A 22,841-nucleotide genomic window follows, 5' to 3' on the forward strand; every position below is an offset into this window, starting at 1 on the left:
TTAATATAGTTTGCAAAGCATTTAAACAATTAACTAAGGTTCTTGTGTCTGCTTAAGGTTAGGTCTGGGTGTTAAATAGTTAAGGTTAGGATTAGGGTATGGTTGGGGTTAGTTTTCATTGGTAAATAGCCCATGTGTGCACTGTGTGAAAGTTTGTTGCTAAGCTAATGCTAACACAAAGCTGCAACTTTGTGAACTACCAGTGCAAGTAAGCAATTGTGTGATTATGGTGTTGAATTGTTCAACAGCCTGACATTTAATATTTATTTTTTTTCTTTGTACAAATTTATTTATCATTAACAAGTTTTTTTTTTTTTTTTTTATATGAGATTTTGATTTTTTTTTTTTTTTTCAAACAAGTTTATTTTTATTTAAGGGGTACATTTATTTTTCAGATACTTGTTTTTAAATAAATCACAATCTTTTTTTTCTTACAGTGGATAATTCTTTGGGCTGTTGCACCTCTGGGCCATCGCAGAAAACAGAACAAACAGAAGCACAGGAACTTACAGTGAGGTAGTTGTAACGGATAAATTTACTGACATTCCAATTTAAGCAACAGTGCAGTCTAGTCTTAGCAAGGCCGGCCCTGTTCATATGGGGGTCCTAAGCAAGACAAGTTTAGGGGCCCCAACCGTACCATACATCCATAAAAACAAGATTATTTCGCTCTGAATTATGACTAATTCAAGAAAAGCTGAGGCTATACACAACTAGTGTACATTTCTTAAAATATAACACATTCATGACACCTAACCTACACAGTGACAGTAAAATAACAGATTGGACTAAATATGAAGTGACTTTGGTTCAGGAGGCTGGGGTTTGTATCCTGGTCAGGGTGTCACCTGTCAGAAAGGCCATAAGGGGCTGGTGCACTGCAGCTCGGTCGGTGGCAGGAAGTGGGCAGATCCTTGCTTCATCTGCTTCCTGGAACCCAGTTTCAGATAAGCAGAAGAAGATGACATGACATAAATTTATTATTTTGTTTTATTCTTTTAAATGAAGTGGAGACAATAGTAAAATAAAGCGGAAACAGTACACAAACATGTAGAATGATAAAGTGCACTCAGATTAAAATTCAATATTTGCTATGAAGTAAATATAAAACAGTTTACAAGCAAGAACATTTTAACAATTAACATTCAAATAAAATACATTTCATTACAATTATGATTTTTTTCATCCTAGCTTGTACTCCTCACAAATAAAAACGTGTTCACCTCTATTCAATCTATTCCGATTGACTTGTAAGAGAACCATCTCTGTCTCATCATGTGTTCTCTCCATTTTCATTCTAACTTCCAAATCCTCCTATAACATTCAATTTTTTTTCTGTGGTTTGGACTTGTCTTTTGTGATTTTAATATAGATCCAGTATTGACACAATCATTTTGTTCCTTTGTTATGAGTCTTGAGGATTTTTTAGAAAAGAGAGGTGCATCTTTCTGCAACGAGTATATTAACCAGGAGCACTTTCTGATTCTTTCTCCATAAGCTTCCTAAATGTGTAATGGTTCTTCTGTGTGAATGGGATTTAATTTTGGGCAGCAGGAGGAGAATGCACTAAGGACTGCCACTGCGTGACGTCATCTGCTTGCTTTAGGTTGACTTTGGCGCACTACTGCCCTCTACTGTTCATTATGAACAAAGTTAGACATTGGAAAAGACTTAGTGCATTCTCCTCCTGCTGCTCAAAATGAAATGAATGAGATGTCATGAAGAGTAATCTGAATCCAAATGATGAAGACACAAGAAGGTAAAATAATCAAAGCAATCCACAATTGTTTTTATCAGAAATTTAAAAAAAAAAAAAAAGTGCTTAAAATTTGAGATACATTTAGATGTAAAATTCTGTTTAATGCGTGTAAATCTGAGATAGAGTTGCAATATGTGGAACAAAGTGAGGTTCAAGAATTAAAACACTGCAGTCTCACACAAACCTGCTAACTCATATGGTAGTGAGAAGAGTGGGAAAATGATAGAAGAGACATTTTTTCCAATGAAACTTTTATTACAGCAGAGGGATACAGAAAGAGTGGCAGCCAATTTGGGCTGAAAACTTTGGTACATTCTGGTTTTACAGACAAGGGCAGTGCAGTGTAGTGAGGGAAGTCAGAAGGATATCAGTGAAGCTTTAAAGTTAAGTTTTTCATTTAATTTAGAAGTGTTAGTGACAGTTTGCCTTGTGGGTTAAAGGAAACAAATAATACAGTGGCTGAAGGCCCTGAATTTAAAGAATTCAGTGTTTAAGATACAGCACAACTATGTCTTTATGACCTTAATTGTCATTTTTGGTCTGGATTTTGCCATAATGGGGCATTCAGATGTGTTTTGTTAGTCCTGTGTGTGTACATCTGTAGATACATGTGGCAGTTCAAGGCGTGTTTACATTCATAGTGCAGGGGAATGTAAGTAAAGAGGACGGTAACGAGTACCTAAGTACAGAAAAGATTTACTACAAGCTTGGTGAAAATGGGGGATTGTACAAAATGGTCATGCTTTAATATTGTAAGGACAATGTGGTTTTATGTTTATGGTGTCTGCTCAGAGCCTGATGAAATCAGCCTAAACAATAATATTTAGCAGATACAAAAGATTCAATCAGTAACAGAGTGCAAATCAATTCACTTACAACACTCCATGTAAGAGTTTACATAGTCATTTAAAAAGACTGCTTTATCATGATAACATTTTGCTCCATATCACCCATCCCTGCAAGGAGAAGACATATGTTTACCAAGATGACATGTTTTATTAGCCTGACATTTTGGGAACTGATCACCGTCTTGATGAAAATTGCAAAAGAAGATGAACACACTTCTATATGACAGTAGATATAGTCAAAGTTGCAATAACTGAACTCTTGAGTTTTAATCTGGATGTGTGGGAATCTTAAATCTGCTCTGTATATCTCAATAGACATATTTCATTTATACCTCTTGAGAGTAGATTAGAGTCAAGAAAACTTTAGAAAACAGAGCTGGGTCAAAGCTATATTTAGGCAAACAATATATTAGATATGGTACATATAATATGTAATATACATAATGCACAAAAACAGCCATTTTAAGTAAGAAGAATCCAATTCTGAAGCTAAAAATTATATTTTCTATTTCTCAATTGACCCAGCTCTGGTAGAAAAATTACCTCCCACACAATCTAGATTCTAAAATTAGTTACATTCAAATCACATCTCACTTCCACATTATTAGAAAATCTATTTGTTTCTTTTTTTGTTGAAGAAAATACCGTAACAACAATACCAAAGCTTTAGATTGGACTCCAAAATTAGCTGTTCACTGTAAAATTCCACAAACTTGAAAAGTTACTTCAGGTGGTGCTCAAAAGGCTTTTAGAAATGCAGTTAGTACAACAGGCCACAAGGAGATACTGTGTCACAATTACAGCGACACTGATGCTCAAAGTTCTGGACGAGCCTTGTGATCTTAAAGGTCCGTCCAAACTAGAGAAGAAGAGGCTGAATCTCACACGTCGGCTCAGCCGTCGCAGTTTTGTAGCTGAATGGGTTTAGGATACAGAGTGAAGGCAGTGGCTGCTTCTTCTTTTATATGCTCACAGTCGTGTCCTGGTATCGAAGTGGAAAACATCTGCTTTTCAGCTGAGAACATCCTGGTTGCTGTGATTCTGGTCCCAAAGGCGATGCAGGTCTTCATCGATGACTTGCACAAGTGAAAGCATTTATTACTAAGTAGGTGCAAACATAGGTGCAAGAGAAAAAAAACTGTTTGAGGCAAAACTTATAAGTTAAACACAAAAGCATAAGTTGAACTTGTATCCAGATTTTTGAGTCCTTCTCTGATTGTGATGATCCTTTTTGAACAGTATAAGGGTTGGTAATAGTTGGGTCTCATTCCAGCCCAAATGTGCTGGTTTCCTCAACAGCAGTCAGCATCTTCTCATACAGTAATGAGAATGATGGGTATGGTGGCAGGTCTAGCCGGTTGAAACAAGTGTGAGCTCTGGAAAAAAAAATCATGCAGAAGATTATTACAATCAAAAATAACTCAATGTCTCCAGCTACTGAAAGTGTTTCCCTCTTTTTTTGTTTACATTTTATTGTGTTCATTTCAAGCTTCTGGGGCCTGTTGTTCAGCTGGACATAAAGAGTTGGGTGTAAATCTGTTAGGTACTTACTGGTGCTCTTCCGTTTTCTGGAAATTGTAATTTTGTGTTGATTCTCGACTAGCATGTTTGTTTTGTGCATGTTTGAGCTATTTTGTAAATAATCCCCATATGCAAGGGTTTCTCCTTGGTGTGTGGCCTCCTGCTGGCGATGTAGAAAAACACTTCTGAGCCTGACCTTGACAGGCCAGACAAATATTCCTAATTCATCCTATTGCTCAACATGCAGTACTTCTGCTTTTATTCATCATTCCACCAACTGCATTTTGGAAATATTCATCATAAAACAACAGTGAAAAGATCATTTAATGAAAGACCACTTAGCTCCTGCAGTCCTGTTTCACATTACATGTATGGTTCTAAACTCACTATTTAGTGCACACAATGCTGAAGGAACCCTGTTAATAATAATTACATCCAGACTTGTCTTACTTACAAGTGCATGCGCCTGCGGCACTGTACTATACTGCTTTGTTTATTTACCTGGGCAGAGATGAGATTTTGCCCCATTTCTCTACACAAAACCTCCGGGGTCCATTGCTCCCTCGAAGAGATGCAAAGCCCTCATATGGAATACTGGAAGTCCCAGTCACAAACTGAAGAGAGAAGAAGAAGGAAGATGAGGAAATGAAAAAGTAAGGGATGGTGACAATAAATCCGAGGAGATAAGTCTTTTCAAGCACATTAATACTCAAACACAGACGTACCTGCAGCAGGCGAAGTCTCTGTTCATTGTTGAACCTCTCCACAGCTGCCCAGAACCACCTGATCACTAGGTGGTTGTCATGGTAACCTACAGATAACACAGTAATATAACGTCACCATCTACAAAAGCTTGACCCCACAGTGTAATAATTTTGTTTTGCCACCAAATTTCATAGTGATATCATGTTCATCAGTCACATTTGGGATAAGATAATATGATAAGGGCCTCATTTGCAAACAGTGCGCACACAAATCACACAAAATCTGGATTCATTAAAGTTATTCTGACTGCACATTGTTCATTAATTTAAAAAAGGCAACTGCAAACATCAAATTATACCTCTTATACCTCTAATAATATCTGGATGTCTTGACTTTTCTCATTTAATGGCTATCTGTATCCAGTGGTCCTTGTCCTATTTAGTCTAGTTTGCTATTCTTTTTTGCATCATGTCATATCACTCCATGATGCACAATCTTTTGATTCTTTTCACTGAGATTTAAAATCTCTTTTGCAAAATATCTTGGCTGAGACAGTCAGCAGCACAAATTTCAAGTAAGTTATAATCATATATCACATATAAAATTAGTAATTTACAAAACATACAACTGATACCTAATTAATAAATAAAAATAACCAGGAGTCAGATTGTGCAAAAAAAAATTCCACAGTCAAGCGCAGCAGTTTCAGCCTCCTTGTCACTAAAAAAACCTCTTAAAAGAGTCTAAAGCAGGGGTCTCAAACTCGTGGCCTAGGGGCCAAATGCGGCCCACTGGGGATGATATTTTGTGGCCCCCTACCTGACATCAAAGTTTAGTGTTAGTGTGGCCTGCACGTAGTTCTCAAATGCATCTTTTTGCTGAGTCTTGCCACCCTTTTATTCATTTATGAGCTACCATAGATAGTCTCCTGACAGCTTCCGGCAGCATTTCTTGTCAACAGTTGTCAAGTGAAGTACCTGGGGAACTATGAATGTTAGTCACTTAGTTGAAACATATTTCGGGGTGACACCAAGTGGATGGAAAATATATGCCATCACCCAGTTCCAGTCGTGTCTCTCTCAAAACGTGCCGTGAAGAGAAAGGGAGCACCTCTACATGTCTCATATGCACAGAGAAAGTTGCGGTGTTTAAGAAATACAACGTCTGATGTCATTACTCAACTAGACATGCTGAGAAGTGTAAAAAATACCAGGGAAATGAGAGAAAGAACCAGGTCGCCAATCTGAAAAAATGTCTATTGAGGCAACAAGATTTATTCAAGAAAGCAAGCAAAGAGAACGAAGCAACAGTCAAAGCTAACTACGTGGTGAGTGAGATGAATGCAAGGGCTGAAAAGCCACTCAAAGAAGGTGAGTTCATCAAAAAGTGCATGTTACTAGCAGCGAGTAAATTAAAGAAACCCTTTTTTTGTGGAATACTTAATGTGGCCCAGCCTGACCCAGACTCTACCTCCAGCGGCCCCCAGGTAAGTTGAGTTTGAGACCCCTGGTGTAAAAAGACCAGCTTCTTCGGTTTCAGGTAATTTTGCCAAAGGTTCCATGCAGAGGGAGCTGAAAAGAATTCTTAATGAGCTCCGACCAAACTGTATGAGCAAATGCCAAAGCTTAAGCCTGTGGAAGAATAAAGACGATCAACTGACATGAGCATAAAGCTCAAAATGATGGTCTGAGACTGGTGATGAACCTCAGAGCTCCATGGTAGGTGGGATCAAGAGCAGGTAGACTCTGAGATGTATGTCGATTGTATCTACAGATACAGGTCAGGGTTTGTGCAGGTATCAGCAAATCTGATATAAGGCTTTTTAATGCCCTTTTCAATGCCACTTTAAACAAATTTAATGCCAATGTCAAACTGCAGATACAGTTTTATATATAGTTTTATGACCATTTAACGTCAACAGGCTTTAACCAGGTTCTGAATAGTTCCTCATTCAATCACTTCTGCTGAAACTTGCATTTTCCCATTTTTCCGACATTTGCTAATCCTCCCTCCGCTCTTTTGCCATGGGATGAGCACACTCACAGCACGTTGCAATCCAAGCATCTGGTGTTGTGACTTTGTGTGTCCGTCATAAACAATAGCCAAGTAAAGTCAATCATCACACTATACTTCCATTAAAAATGATTAAATGTTGATATAATCAAAATAAATTGTGAATAAGAATGCTTTTTTTTCCCCATCAAGTGTATTACATTTTTAATTCCTCTGGACATTTAATGCTTTTTAATGCCATTTTAGGCCTTAATTTTCACAAAATATATTTAATGACTTTTAATGCTTTTTAATGACCCACAGAAACCCTGCCGCAAATCAGAAATTCACTAGGTTCACAGATCTAGGCAAGTATTTCCATATATAGAGGAATGGGCCATGGCAGTATACTGATTTCAAATGATATAGATTCACAAAGATAGGATCATTTGTATGTACATGTTAGAGATTCGATCCTTTCCTTTCCTTTCCTTTCCTTTCCTTTCCTTTCCTTTCCTTTCCTTTCCTTTCCTTTCCTTTCCTTTCCTTTCCTTTCCTTTCCTTTCCTTTCCTTTCCTTTCCTTTCCTTTCCTTTCCTTTCCTTTCCTACCTCCTCTGTACTCTGTGTTGTTCCTCCAGTCTGATAAGTCGATCTCAGCAGTGCCAGCAATCACAAGTTCCAACTCCCTGGCATCAAACACTGACACCAGCCTGGCATCCACCACCTGTAAACACATCCATAGTGTAACATTATAGGCATGGTGTTATGATAGCTACAAAATATCAAAAGAGCATGAAGACACATTTTTACCTCATAGAAGCCCCGGACCAGGCTTTCCGTCTGCTGTACCACTCCTCTCTCTATCCTCCATTTCACCATCCGTTCGATGTATTCCTTCTTGTTCTTTTCTGACACTGGGATGTTGGCTCCACCAGGCTTTAACTCCCTCTCAGTTATCTATAGAAGCAGAAAAAAAATCATACATACAAAAAGTTGAATTGATTACTTTCTTCTCACGTCACAGGTTTTCCCTGCAGAGGAAGTTAATAAGGTTTTCATTCCTTTTAATGGTAGAAACTGTGGAAGCTGCCTCTTGCTTTGTTTGAGGAGCATGATCTCTCTCTTTGTTGCCATATTTTCTTCTTCTCTTTGTCGTTCTTTGTCTGTCTTACCTATTGTAATGTCTGGCAAAATTTAGAAGACCAATTCTTGAACAAATATGTGCTGGGGTCTAACCCTTTAATCAATGAGTGCTGCCTGGCACCTATACCCCTGTTGTTCCCTGCTGCCCTGCCAGTATTACTTTCCCCTCACCTCATCTATGCTAGCATCTCATATTTGCCCCAGTGGCCCTGAAAGACCTGAAAAATGTAAGGCAATATTAGTGTCCAAATTGTGATGCATTAACCCCAATTTTCACTTGAAAATGAACATCACAGTCAATGCCCAAAGAAATTGTCCAAGAGCTTCCCAAGTTGCACCTAAATACTGAACATAAAGGAGATCAGACGGTTTGGTGAAGATTAAGCTCATTGACACTAATGAACAAACACATGGTTGGACAGACACACAGAAGGATGGCTAAGAGGTAAATATATGGTTTAACAACCAGCAAAATCTAATCAAAAAATCTGGTACTAACACACATCGAGATCATCCTCATAAAAAAAAACTATACCACCAAACCAGAAGGACACAACACAGCAGAATACAATGTGTGGCACCCTGTGACTTTTCTATTAAACATCCTTGGCCTCTTACCTGTATGTTTTGAGTCTTTGAATATTAAACGTTGGTTAAACTCTGGTCTGTGTGAGATACTGATTAATAAATCTGGCTGAATTTGGTAGAGGTTGGTGCTGATGTTAATGCTATGCTTCTAAACAGCAAACTCTTTCCATTAGTTAGTTTGAGTTAGATGTTAGTTCAACAGATATCTGGTTTCTAATAAAGATAACTCATACTTGTATAATAGTTTTTCTATATCAATTTTGACTATGATACCAGCTGATTAATGGGCTTTTTGCTGCTTGAATCTATCAGTATAACTGGAATTCACTTCTGGTTGGCCTCTACTTGGAGCTCACCTGTCCAAAGACTTCTTCATTGACAGTGAAGGTGAGGTCCAGCATGTCTTCAATGTCGTTGTCTTTCATCCACTGGAGAGACTGATGAAACTCCTCATCCAGATACTCCAGGTCACTCAGGTCACATGGACTAAAGGATGAAAAAAGAACCATTCAGCATGTATATTCCATTAGTAAATAGAGTTACTTTTTTATTAGACACAAATACATGAAAAATAAGTATGTGAACATTACATGCGCAGTAGGCCTTTATAGAAGGGTCTAGTGAAGAAGGCATCCAGCAGGTACTGATGGATTAGGGCCAAGCCTAAAATACGACCACTGAAACGGAACCTGAACAGGAAAACCAGACATTACCGTGATCCTGCTGAACACAATCATCTGTCTGTGTGAATATAGAGTGAATCTCACCACTCGTGATGATTGTCAACGAAGGCGGACATGGGGCTGATCTGGACAGTGTAGGTGTCATTGGCAGAGTATTCAAACAGACCATAATAAGGGTTGAAGAGCTCTCTGGACACCAGGAAGAAGAACTCTCTGGAGGGCCCGCTGTAGTCCAACCTACATCATAAACACAGTATATCACCCTGTTCCTACCTCTCAAACATTCCTGCTCTTCTCTTCTTTTCCATATTTCTCATAACCTTTTTTTTACCATATAAACACAAAGCCCTTTCGTATCTAATGGCAACCATTGATCTGACTCTTGTTTTTCTTCTTAAAAGATACTCACCCCTCCTCCCCAACAAAGCTGACATAGAGCTTGCTGCGCTGCAGGTCTTTTCGGGAATAGCACATGATCTGGTTGAAGGCATCTTCCAGCAGATGGTCACGACGGATGATCAATCTGAGACAAAGAAAACAGCTGGCTTACAGAGACAGATACACGGACACAAACAAGGAGCGTTCATCTTTATCTCAAAGAGTCCACCTACTTTAGCTTTCCTGGACCTTGACCGTAGCCTTTCGTCTCCAGCTTCCTGTAGAAGTTGCGCAATTTGGCCTCAAAATCTCTCTTGTATGGAGCTGGAGCTCTGGCATTAGCTCTCTGGGTGCCTGAGAGCAGAGAAACTCAACTGGTCTATATCTATGTCTGTTCAGAGTCATAATATATAAAGCCACGAGGTATGGTTTATTTGTGGCAAGTTTAATTTGTGATATGATCTAAAATATCAATTAGAGCTGCACAATATGTCGTTTGAGCATCATCATCGTGATGTGTGTGTGCGCAATAGTCACATCACAGATCCTGCAGTGTAGGAGGTAAATGAACTCAACGTGTTCTCATCTAATTTCAACCTGGGTACCTGACACACACTGCGTGCAGCGATCCACCAATCACAATCATTCTTAATAGGTTTGACAAAACACACCACGTCTCTGCACATGGAGTGAGTCACTGGTAACAACACTGAAAAATGAGCAGCGAATAAGAGAAAATCACTGAAAACGAAGGCTTGGTGCCAAAAAGAAAAGCAATATCAGTTATCTGGAATTATTTCAGCTACAACAAGGATGATAATGTGTCGATAGTGCCTTGCACGTGTTGCCACGAGAGGTAACACAACTAATTTGTTTGACCATTTACGTCATCACCAAACAACTATTATATCCTCCTGAGTACTTTTTTCATATCGCAATATATATTGCAGCATTAAAAAAAATCACAATGTCAGTTTTTCCATTATCGTGCAGCCCTAATATCAACACATTAAATACATTCATGTTAAAATAACAAATAGTAGTAATTATTATGTTACTGAATTAATTGATTTATGCTTTGCAGTTTTTTTTTTTATATAATTAAGACAGGGAAGTCTGAAGACTGTGATCATTACCAAGTTATTGTTTAAGAATTTCAGTTTCTCTGGATTGGTAGTTGACACAGAGTCTCTAAACCATACCTTCGAATGAATAAATCCTCCATCTGTAACAACTGAGATCATGTTTCAGCTGTTTCAACATAAGTCAAGCCTAAGCTACAGACTTGACTTTCTCAGGAATATTTAACAGTAAAATCAGAACTAAGGTGAAAATTCTTATAAAAACTGAACTAAGACAAAATAGAGAGTATTTTTCATATCGAACATACGGCACACCGAACCTCAATATCAGCAAAATCACTGTACTTATGGTGGATGACCAGAGAAAGGAAGAGACAAAATGTGAAGACAGCTATCTGAAACCATCCTCAGGACACTGTCCCTTCTGGTCCTGAATTATGGTGTTGAATCACAGCTAAAAATGTGTTTTGTCAGGTCCCATCAAATTCTGTAATTTTGTCCTTAAATCATAGTTAACTTTCGAGCAGCTTAGAAATTCCATTAAGTATCCCTGAGACAACACATCCACAAAAAAGGGTAGTACACTCTGAAAATACACTACCTCCTGCCACAGCTAATCCTTACAAACACAGGTGTAATCTTTATGAAACACAATAAAAGACCTTCACTACAGTGTTAACCCCTGCCCTATATGGCCCCTTACCAGGAGAGTTTTGCGGGGAGGAGACAGGTGATCCCCGTGGCGACTGACAGTAGCTGGGGTGAAGTAAGGCATGAGGAGGCACGTAGGACATCACTTCATCTTCAAACAAACTGCAGACAAAAAAGAAAGAGAAGAAATTAAATTATATATGCTATATATATGATTAATAGAGGATTATTTAAATAAAAAATGTCCTTCAGTAAGGCATTGGAACAAGGAAATTAGATCAGGATAAACAACCTGTTAAACACTGGGTCATTTTTTAGGAGTTGCAATTATTTCAGTGTAACACAAAACAATGATTTAGCCAGTAGCAGAATTTTCATTCATATAAAACTAAGTTATCATAAGAAAACAGCAAAGGTAAGACAAAATACACGACCCCCACTTCATAATGGTCTTTTTGGTCTTGCTCAGTGAGTTTCAGCAGTAGAGATACAATACTTGTGCTGTAGGATCTGCTTAGTGTTAGCTTAGCAGTGTAAAGTTTGTCGCATTGGTCTTTTGTTTTACGAAATTATTCCAGCCATAAGGTGGTCTCAGACTGTTAGCTTATTTTCGATATTTGCCTATTTAGGTGTTTATTGTTTGGATAGTGTTCTAGTCTGGAAATTGGTTTTGCTATACTTTTAGCTGATGATCTTTTGGTTACATGAATGTGTAACATGTATATTGCTACAAGCATTATGTAGCATTACCATGGCAACACAGATGGATTTGTGGAACCGGCTGGGGGTTTAAGAGGCTACGAAATGTACCAGGAATAGAAGAAGAAATAAAATAGGAATGACATCAAGGAAGGTTGGGTACAAATATTCAGTGGAAAAACAATGACGGGAAAAGTCTCACCTAAGAAGCATGACAAGGTCGGCATCCCCTGAAAGCCTGGCCAATCCTGACACTCCATCTGTGCGGATCAGCTGCACCTTCTCCCTGTTGTCATAGCAACATTAAACTGAAAACTGCAGCAAAGCAAGATACATCTATCCGTTCCCTTAATGAAGACAAATATTTTTTCTGTGTTTGTACCTGAGCGAATGGTTCCGGCTGAAATCGGGCTGTCTCTCTTGCAAAATCTCAAAGATGTTGGGTTGTCGTAGAAATGCCACAATCTTGTCATTGTAAGCTACAGGAGGAATGGACATAAAGTCAGTTTGAACGTCTCTGGAGGATTGTGTATTTGCTTGTTTCTGCATATACTGACCCACTGGCACAACGTCCTGGCACTGGCCTCTGGTAGCAGAAGTGAAGGTGCTGGAGGGCCGAGGCAGGACAGGTGGGCCAGCATGACGAGGGTCATCACCCCCCTAGAGTGAGGAAGAGGTGAATGACTTTAAATTTTCTGTTCTGCTTCAAGAGGAGATCAATGCAATTTGATGTGCTTTTCACACAGGGTGTCACATATGAACAATAAACATCTACTAAATTAATCTAATGACAGATTATCCAAAACACACATGGTTTGGTGATGACTGGGTTAGAGCATCTCCACAACTGCAGGTCTTTTTGGGTGTTCCTGGTCTGGAGTGGTTAGTAACAACAAAAAATGGACTAGCCTAAACTCAGGCCAAATGAGCATCTGTGGGAGGTATTGGACAAATAAATCAGATCCATGAGGGTCCAACTTTCTACTTCCAGGACTTCAGGGGTCTGCTGCTCATGTCTTGGACCACATACCACAGCCCACCTTCGGAGATCTGGTGGAGTCTAGGCCACAGGTCAGAGCTGTTTTTGTTGTAAAAGGGGACCTAAACAATGGTTGTTGTTCTTTGGTCCACTTTTGGTAGGTACTAGCCACTGTACAGGGTGGGGAAGCAAAATTTACAATGAACATTTAGTTGTTTTTTCTCAGCAGGCACTACGTCAATTGTTTTGAAACCAAACATATATTGATGTCATAATCATACCTAACACTATTATCCATACCTTTTCAGAAACTTTTGCGCATATGAGTAATCAGGAAAGCAAACGTCAAAGAGTGTGTGATTTGCTGAATGCACTCGTCACACCAAAGGAGATTTCAGAAATAGTTGGAGTGTCCATAAAGACTGTTTATAATGGAAAGAAGAGAATGACTATGAGCAAAACTATTACCAGAAAGTCTGGAAGATACTATTAAAGAAGAATGGGAGAAGTTGTCACCCCAATATTTGAGGAACACTTGTGCAAGTTTCAGGAAGCGTGTGAAGGCAGTTATTGAGAAAGAAGGAGGACACATAGAATAAAAACATTTTCTATTATGTACATTTTCTTTTGGCAAATAAGTTCTCATGACTTTCAATAAACTAATTGGTCATACACTGTCTTTCAATCCGTGCCTCAAAATATTGTAGATTTTGCTTCCCCACACTGTACATTTGAAAGTCCAACAAGATCTGGAGATGCTCTGACTCAGTGACTTGGACATCACAGTGTCTCACTTGTCAAAGTTGTTCAGATTCCTACTCCTGGTATTTTTGCTGTTTCAAAAACACATTAATTTCAAGGACTAAATGTTGACTGCTGCCTAATACATCCAACCCACTGACACGTCCCTTTGGAATTAAATAATCAAATTAATGCCTCTTTGCCTGTCAGGGGTCAGAATGGCTGCACCAAAGAAATTGCAGAAGACTTAAATAATGTTTCAAGTATTTTCAAGGAGGATTTTACTGGAAAAATATTGACTAGACAAACCACAGGCAGTTCAGTTAAAAAAAATATAGAGTAATTCCTATTCTTTAGAGACAATGTGATGACAGATAGGGATAGGCAGACATGCTAATTGCTGTATCACCCTATATTATATCTTGGGGATAAAAGCTAATCCTGTGCGCACTTTAAAAACAGATGCAGATCACATCAAAGGAGCACTCTTATTGGCTCTCATTGCTACTGTCATGGCCAAATAAAACAGATTTCACAGTGCAAGACTGATAGCTTTCACACACATTTAATCTGCCGAATATCTCCCAGATGTTTGTCTACGTCTCAGATAGTTTCTTCAAAAATTCACACATAGCAATCATTGCTGATGGAAGTAACGAGGGATCTACCTAAGATCACACCTTCATTTCATGTATCTTGTTATTGAAAACATTTGCTCAGCCATTTATTTTCAGAAACACTTAGTCCTCGTGAAGGTCATGGGGGTGCTGGAGCCTATCCCAGGTTGTAAATTAATTGAAATGCACATTAACTGGTTACCCAAATATAATCTCTTGCAAACATTAGGAATGGATGACTGGTGTGTGTCTTACCAATCGTCTGGGGCTGACCTCTCCAGCGCTGTGGCTGCGTTGACGGGTCAAATGTTGCCGGTGAGCCAGGAGGCTGGGGGGTCGGGTGCTCTGGAGAGGCAGCCGGGGGTCGATGAAGGTGGTAGCGCGGCAGTTGTGGTCCACAAAAAAAGGCTGCTTGCACACACAAGAAACAATAGGGTATCAACTCTGAAACAGACATGTTTTTACGATTGTGTTCATCAGAGTTACATTTGGTTGTTGTTCCTACCTTCCCGGTGTGGTCATGCTTCATTTCCCAGCCTCTGGGTAGCTCCAGCTGTTTGTTGGCAAACATATTGAGGAAAGCCACCAGATCCCTGTTGTGCTGGTAACGCTCGAAGTGGTGAGCATCCCGACGAACCTTACTGATCATATGCTTCAAACATGTGTTGGTGGTGAACATACGGTAGGCACTCTGAGAGACAGACGGCAGGAGGAGGACGAAAGAAGCAGAGGAGAGAGGAAACCCATTTACCATTCAGAGGAGAGATCATCTAACTGTTGATCTTCTATGTGTCAGTGAGGGTGTGGTCCAGAGCGTTAGAAATGAGCCACAAAGATTTTACAGTTTGTCTACTTTTAGTTTATATTTAGTTTTCCTCAGGTGTTATAAAGAAAGGTCTGAGGGAAATGCATAATATTATATGTGATTTAGAAATATAACAAAATACTCTATCCTAGGCAGAGCTCAGTAAGTAGGGGGTGAAAAGGAAAACAGAAGAGAAGAAAAGAAAAGAGAGGACATACAGGGTTGGAATGCAGCACAGTGAAGAAGTCGGGGCTGGTTAAGAACTTAGCACTGGGCGACTGAAGCAGCAGACTGAGGCGTGACCTTGAACTAGAACTGGACTGAGCCCCACTGTTCTCCCTCCGAAGCTCTGCAACACACACACAACATACAACACACACAGAATGCCCGGTAAAGTATGAATCCAGGTTCAACAATGTGTTTTACAGACCATAATGTCGTGTGGGTAGAGGACTACCTGGGATAGTGGGGTGCATATCAGTCTCATCTGGTGGCAGCTCATTGGCTGGCTGGTCCTCTGGTCTGCTGTCATTGGTTATCGTCCTGCGTATACTCTGATACCTGGAAAGGTGTGTGTATGGGTCAGGTTAAGGGAACACATCCATGAGAAAAATTAATGTTTCTCTTATCCTATTCTGTATGCACTCATTTGTTAGCTTCTTACTGTGATGTATAATAAATGCTTGCATTAAAGATATTTGACTTGTTTTCTAGACACATTGGTCTTTACATCAAAATAGGATCAAGAATTGAAACCGTGTTACTTTAAATCTGTGTCAATACGTCCAAAAGTTTCAAATATATTTTCCTAAATTTTGACATGAGTGTAGCTTAATATGTTCTTTAACACATCAAATGCAAATTTAAGTGAATTTCGTGTGGGAACTGCATGTTAAGCACCTTGTCAAAATCAGTGACATTTTGATGAAACCCTGTTACCGAGCTCATTTTAAAATACTGTATTTTGTCAAAAATTGTATTCTATTCAGTCATCATCCTTACTATTTTTAAGTATTTACAAATACCTTCTGAAATATGTAACACACATTGATAAAGGTTATACATGTACAAAGTTAGAGCCCATTGAACAGGAAACATGTAACCGTGTCACCACTTGACCTGACCTATATGTAGCAATCAAAGGCAAGTAGCGCACAATGTTAATTTGTCAAATGGGTAAAATGGGTGTATGCTCGGACCTGCGGTTCAGCTGCTCCATCTGCTGAATGGAGTTGGACCTCTGCAGGGTTTGTGGGGCAGGGGGAGCAGTGGGACGCTGCCATGTTGTGGTTCTGTTCACATGATCAACGTAGAAGATGCGACCATGGCTGTCAATGCGAGCCTCCCAGTCTGGATTTTACAAACACACATTAACAAGGTTAGGAAAGAGAAGATTATGTAGATGAGTTAATGCACAACATGTTTTGTGCTTCTGATGTCTCACTGGGAAGTAGGACAATTTCGAGACAAGTATGAAATAACATTTATTTGTTTAATTAGCAACAACAGCACTGGTGGAAAATTTTTTCCCCAAATTATTCCAAAGCTTCATATTTGGAAAAAAAACTGAAAAAAAAAACCTAGTTACAAATAACAGTTACTTAATGAAATACTCAAATAAATGTAACACTGAACATTGAGTGAAATTACTGTGTGTAAAAACTAATGGAATTGCAGATACTAGGTTATATCTGAAGTAGGGCTGTCAAAATTAACACCTTAATGCAGATTAATCCATTATCATGATTCATTTGATTAAAAATTTTAACACAGTTAACCCATCTGCAGCACAGAATGACTCTGAACATGTCTGGCAATGCATTTCAGGCAGTTTGTCAAAGTAGAGTTACTGTCGCACATGCACAAATGACCAACTGACCTCTTAGTGACAGGCAGCAGAACCAACTGATAAAGATGAAAGACCCTAAACAGCATGTTAGCTCTTGGATGGGAAATTTGAGCACAAAAACCCCCAAGATGGAACAGTTGTTTGACGTTTTGTTGAAACTATTGAAGGTGTTTTAATAAACACATTAAGTGCATATATTCCCTTCTTTCTTGAGTCTGTTTGCTCATGCAAAATGAAACACAATTTATATAGATTAAAAATGAATGATGTTTAATTGTAATTATTCGAAATTAATCTACAGCAACCCTGTGAATAATCTGATTAAAATTTTTAATCGTTTGACAGACTTAATCTGAATATATTCAATTCAGTCATTGAATGTCTGTGCCTCTTCACATCCTGCAGGAGGCAGCCTTCTTTTGGCAGATTTTGAGTAGATTTATGGCTCAGCAAAGCCACTGGGAAAAATTAGAGTGGAATGCCATAAAGGATAGGTAGGATGACTTATAATGAGCTGTTTCTCTGTGTATAGAGAAGCTCCATTCATTTGGTGGTACATGTGTGGACTGCTTCTGATTGGCTCTCTGCTTTGTACTGGCATCACCTCTCATCGGCCAATCAAATTAACCTTTGTTCTAAGCTACCTGCACCTGCTGTGACTGGCTGCGACCTGCTGACTGAACCAAAGCACATCTTTCAGTGCAAGAAATTCAACAGTATTTTCTTTCTCTAATCAGAAAGGGATTCTAATATTACTCTAACACAGTGGTTCTTAACCTGGGTTCGATCGAACCCTAGGGGTTCGGTGAGTCAGTCTCAGGGGTTCGGCGGAGGTCAAGACACACACTCAACTCATTAGTCGGGTGTGTGTCGGGCTAGGTCCGTGTACGTAAACAAACGGCTTCGGAGACTCTTTCTCTGATTGACATCCAATATATGTGTATTGTTGGTGTATACGGTGTATTGTTGTTGCTTATAGCACTACAACATAATCCGGAAGTGTTTATAATCTCTTCCACTCGTCTGACGAATTATTTGAGTATTTTTCACATCGTTGTTATGACTTTTGCTACTTCCTATTAACCACAGAGGCAGCCATGTGTAGCATTTGTTTACATTTTTCGGTCACCGCACTGGTCAGTTACAATCATGCGACGACCGACGCACCATCGTGGATGGAGAAATCGTATTACGCTAAAGCCGTCAGTCACACTGATTTGCAGTAAATATTCATTATTATTGTAGCCTGATGGAAATTAGGTGATGGGTGTGTGTTAAAATGTTAAAAATGATAAATAGCATAAATACAATAAGTTCATTATTAGAATACATAAGGTTAAAAATTAAAACCATTTCAGTGTGGTTGTATTAAAAAAGGTCATGTCTTTGTGAAAAGGCATGTAATTTGTGAGTTCATCCACTGTATTGGTTTTGTTCTTTGAACACAGTGATGTTAATGCACGGTTCATTTTGTGCACCAGTAAAACATATACCTGTGTCTTGAATTTGAAAAAAAATCACATTTTATTTTTTAATAAAGAAGGGTTCGGTGAATGTGCATATGAAACTGGTGGGGTTCAGTACCTCCAACAAGGTTAAGAACCACTGCTCTAACATTATACTTGCTCACTAGAGGTGAAAATACTGCAGACATAAAGTTGGGAGCTATAGCCTTCAGCTATCAAGCTATCAACTCCTCCTCTTCTCCTCTATTCACACCCTGGCAAATACATGTTACTGACTCTCCTTCTTCCCTGGAGTGTCTGTGTTTTATGACCTCACAGGTTTTCCCTGGATCATCCCAGGACCTGCTGCCATGGTTTTGCTTCTCTCCTGCCTCCATCGTCATTATTCATTTATCCATATAGTTGTGATAGTCTTTATTATATAGTTACATAGATGGTAGAGGTTTCTATTATTTGTACTAACAGGTGCAGTAGTAGTACATCCACTGTAAGTACTTGTATTTGGAGTAGTAGTATTAACAGTTATCAGCGTTTGTACTAGTTACTAGTAGATATACTAGCAACAGCAATTCTTTTTTTTTTTTTTACAGTTATAGTTCAGTTTGTTGTGCATCCATGTGTTTTTCCCCATTTCCCCTTGTTAAAAGGCAGTTTTTCCTTCCACTGTCACCAAGTGTTGCTCCTGGAGGATTCTGTTGGTGTCTGTGAATTGGCTTCAGGTTCAGCCCAGCTTTAAATATAAAGTGTCATGTGAGAACTTTGTCTGTTATGATGTGGTGCTATATAAATAAAATTTGACTGGTTAATTATCAACACAATCAGACTTGTATGCTCAAAATTTAGTACTGTTTTAGTTCTAGCATGAAAAATTTACTTAAAAATTAACTTTTACTAAATGTTGGAAGGTGGGTGTTGAGTGCTGTTATAATAATAATAATAATAATAATAATAATAATAATAATAATAATGGATTACATTTATATAGCGCTTTTCTATGAACATATACTTAAAGCATGTACAGTGGATTGATTATTCATATAAGTATATATGTATAATTAAGTGGTTTCAAGTTTTTTAAAAGTTTGGTTAAAAAAAGTATGAGTCACACTGATCTAAAATACTTCAAGTTACTGCTTTTTTAACAGGGTACCTAGTAATCTGTAATCTTCCCAACTCCAAGCAGAAAACAGTGAGTTGTCAAGATGCTAAAATAAAGTGAATAAAGTGCATACATAGAGTCTTTAGAAATAGATTCACTGTTCGCATGCTTGAGTTTTGGTTGAGCTCAATCATTTTACAAAGATTTAATGCTGATCCTCACTTCCAAAACAAGTTCTAATCTTGTAAAACGACCTCCAACTCTTGCACAGTTTATTCCTCAAAGTATTGTCAAACACTTGTAAACACACTCAGACTCACTAGGTGGCAGTGGCTCGTCCACTCTCTGGTAACGACTGATGTCGTGGCGGACAGATGGCAGCGAGCGAACAGACTGGTGTCCATTGACCTGAGCTGTGGCACCTGCAAACACACACACACTCACTTTAAACAGCAGGACCAGAAATGCCTCTCTGTGCGGTCTGAAAATTTGCAGCTCAGATCCTCGAGCTCTGTCATCTCCAACTCCCCTTAAGCACAGCTCTGTTATGAATGATTATCTAATATTACCCAAAGGTTAAATAACCAAAACTGTTCCCTCTGTAATCCAGCCACTTTTTGGCAGCTGTAGTTTTTTTTTTTTGATAAAGCAGAGGTCTTTCATAATCCCTGATTGGTCAATCCTGTGACCTGGAGAAACGCCAGGCCACATTTGTTTTACAGGCACATTTGTCTTTTGCAGGACGTCTCTCACAGCGCACATTGTAAACGGCGGTAAAAACACATAACTTAACATGCATTTCACCTGCATCTCTCTCCACCGCTGCCCCGCTCTGACCCTCTCTGGCCCGGCACACGTCCTGGTTCTGGGTCCCACCTCCAGACGCCTGCAGAGATCGCCTCCTCCTCCACACATCCCCTCCCTCCTCATCCTGCTCCTCCGGCCCATTCCTGCTGCTGCCTCTTGCTCCTGGAAACAAGACAACTTTAAGACCTGTCGATGCGACAGCATTTACATAAGTACCTGTTTTTTTGTTGTTTTTCTATTACAGGATATTCTTTTTATAGGATAATTTTGTTCTTTACATGTGGTTGTACTCACAGTTAATAAAAATTTAGATTTTTTTTTACCCATTTGAGCAAAATACTTTTGTGATTTATACACATGGAGTTAATTTGCCACAGTAGGGTCTGTGTTATGAAGACTGTTTTTCCACAATGCCTTTAGTCAGTTCCAGCAGCTGATCAGAACTTACCCAGAACTGCTATACAGTATGCAAACTGGAGACTAAAATGTTGTCTCTACTAATTATTTGCACTGGTTTAACACACAACAGTAGGCTAACTGGTGAATCTAAATCACTGTAGGTGTGAATATGAGAGTGAATGTTTGTTCATCTGTATATTTCAGCCCCATGATAAACACATCCATCTGCCCATTGGTACCTGGAACAGGCTACAGCACCCCTGCAACCCTCTCCAGGGTTAGGCAGTGCAGTACATAAAAGAATTATTGTTTTCACACAACAATGTTTCACTAAAACATAATTTTTTGTATATCATTTATATCATTTAAGGGTCCTAATATAAACTTAGATCTGCAGAATTTTAACCTTTATGGCATGGCCATTCACAGAAATACTTGATGGGACAAATAAAATAATAATAGAATTAATAATATGAATTGATAAGAAATCATTACTACCAACTCTTTACAGTTATGCCTGAAATTATCCACATCTCAATTTTAAGGAGTTTTTGACTTTTCTAATTTATACAGTAATGTTTTGTCCAATAAACCAGATACAAAGATAATGTATGAAAGTCTAAAGCCACACAACATTTAACTTTGAAAAAACACACAAACACCTTTAAGAGTGTGATAACTAAAAATCCCTTTGTCCACATTAATTCATACCCTCTTGTTTAATCATGACAACTAACCATGACATGTTACGACTAACTACATTCACTGAGGTAGAAATGTGTTAAATAGCATTGAAAGTATTTCTTAAATGTTCAACTGTTCTATGTAGAAACTTTTTCTGAAGAACCTTTTTGGTTCCTAAAGGGACTGCCACAAAACAAAAGGCATGTAATTATATTTAATATATCATTTTCTGTTGTTATCATTATGATTTAAGTATACTGTTAGGAATAGAAAACATTGTGGATGTAATTTTCCACCAACCTGCTTCAGAAGTTGCTCCTCCCTGCTCGGCCACAGTACTGCTGGAACTAGCTGCTCCAACAGGCCCATTTGCTTCGCTGCTTGAAGACTCCACTCCTTCCTCCTCAGCCTTAGGAGCTATTTCTTTTCTCGTCTCAACCTCCTGCAAAATATTTTTCCAAACTAATTTTTAAAGCTCTGACTTGCTCTGTCCTCAGAAAATGTATTTTTTGTAATCATAGTCAATTCTTGTGTCATGTTGTTGATATGCAAACATTTTACATTTCTCACTTTTCTCTTGACCTCAATCCTCTTTTGGTCTTAACCTATGAGCAAGGGGTTCCATATCAAATATTCAAATTCAGTTTTCATCTATTCATCTTTGGAGTTGGTGGTTCTGTTTTGTATCATCTTTGGTTGGCCATTTTACAGGTTCCAACAAGATTTCGATCAGCTCCATCTTGTCTTAACACAATAGTGTGGATAACTTTGGTGAAGTATGATCCAGAAGTCTAGAAATAAACACTAGTATGTATTAATGAACCACATTGTCTTGATTGATTTGCATAAGACACAGTTTTGTTAAATTTCTATAAAACTTGTGACATTTAAATCTTTTACTAGTTCACATAAAGTTATATCATGTGACTGATTGCACTTTTCCCATTAAATCTATTGTTCTATCTGGACTAAGTCTTCAACCACTACATGAAAACTTGCAATATAAGATAAATAATATGAGCCCTGGAAAAAATTCACACCATGATCATCTATTGGCAGACCCAAACCGCTTAACCCTTTATCGGGCAAGTGAGTATTTTTGGTAATTTCCACACATTACAAAACAGTGGCATCATCAGTTCCAGTGAGGACAGTGAGTCAACAAACTCAGGTCCAATGTGGTCTACAGGGTCTGTAAGGTCCACCTCTGCATGAATAGTGAGTACTGCTTTGTTAGGTACCATGAAGTAATGGTACTAATGTAAAGAATGATGTTCAAAGGGAGAATGTGGACGTGGACAGGTGTCTGGATCAGCACTTATGTTGGTCTAATGTTCTAAAAGTC

General features: G+C 38.6%; 1 protein-coding gene across 3 annotated transcripts in view; it reads right to left on the reverse strand.

Moving 5' to 3' along the window:
- Window positions 1-2,002: 2,002 nt before the first annotated feature.
- hecw2b (HECT, C2 and WW domain containing E3 ubiquitin protein ligase 2b) overlaps window positions 2,003-22,841 on the reverse strand; it is a 63,584-nt gene continuing 42,745 nt past the window's right edge. For 2 of the 3 annotated variants that reach the window (XM_030154700.1, XM_030154691.1), the window contains exons 9-30: window positions 21,797-21,938; window positions 20,411-20,575; window positions 19,927-20,028; window positions 16,392-16,542; window positions 15,650-15,753; window positions 15,411-15,541; window positions 14,893-15,078; window positions 14,643-14,795; window positions 12,608-12,710; window positions 12,433-12,529; window positions 12,253-12,336; window positions 11,404-11,513; window positions 9,852-9,972; window positions 9,650-9,763; window positions 9,325-9,477; window positions 9,148-9,246; window positions 8,914-9,043; window positions 7,637-7,783; window positions 7,436-7,550; window positions 4,854-4,939; window positions 4,630-4,742; window positions 2,003-3,983 (exon numbers count right to left, since the gene is read on the reverse strand). In XM_030154700.1, the coding sequence (XP_030010560.1) occupies window positions 3,872-3,983; window positions 4,630-4,742; window positions 4,854-4,939; window positions 7,436-7,550; window positions 7,637-7,783; window positions 8,914-9,043; window positions 9,148-9,246; window positions 9,325-9,477; window positions 9,650-9,763; window positions 9,852-9,972; window positions 11,404-11,513; window positions 12,253-12,336; window positions 12,433-12,529; window positions 12,608-12,710; window positions 14,643-14,795; window positions 14,893-15,078; window positions 15,411-15,541; window positions 15,650-15,753; window positions 16,392-16,542; window positions 19,927-20,028; window positions 20,411-20,575; window positions 21,797-21,938 (2,718 nt within the window). In that variant the 3' untranslated portion in view covers window positions 2,003-3,871. The remainder of the gene's footprint in view (window positions 3,984-4,629; window positions 4,743-4,853; window positions 4,940-7,435; window positions 7,551-7,636; window positions 7,784-8,913; window positions 9,044-9,147; window positions 9,247-9,324; window positions 9,478-9,649; window positions 9,764-9,851; window positions 9,973-11,403; window positions 11,514-12,252; window positions 12,337-12,432; window positions 12,530-12,607; window positions 12,711-14,642; window positions 14,796-14,892; window positions 15,079-15,410; window positions 15,542-15,649; window positions 15,754-16,391; window positions 16,543-19,926; window positions 20,029-20,410; window positions 20,576-21,796; window positions 21,939-22,841) is intronic. The other variant, XM_030154707.1, reaches the window with a different exon arrangement.

This window comes from Sphaeramia orbicularis, chromosome 2 (assembly GCF_902148855.1).
Source record: "Sphaeramia orbicularis chromosome 2, fSphaOr1.1, whole genome shotgun sequence".
Taxonomy (NCBI): domain Eukaryota; kingdom Metazoa; phylum Chordata; class Actinopteri; order Kurtiformes; family Apogonidae; genus Sphaeramia; species Sphaeramia orbicularis.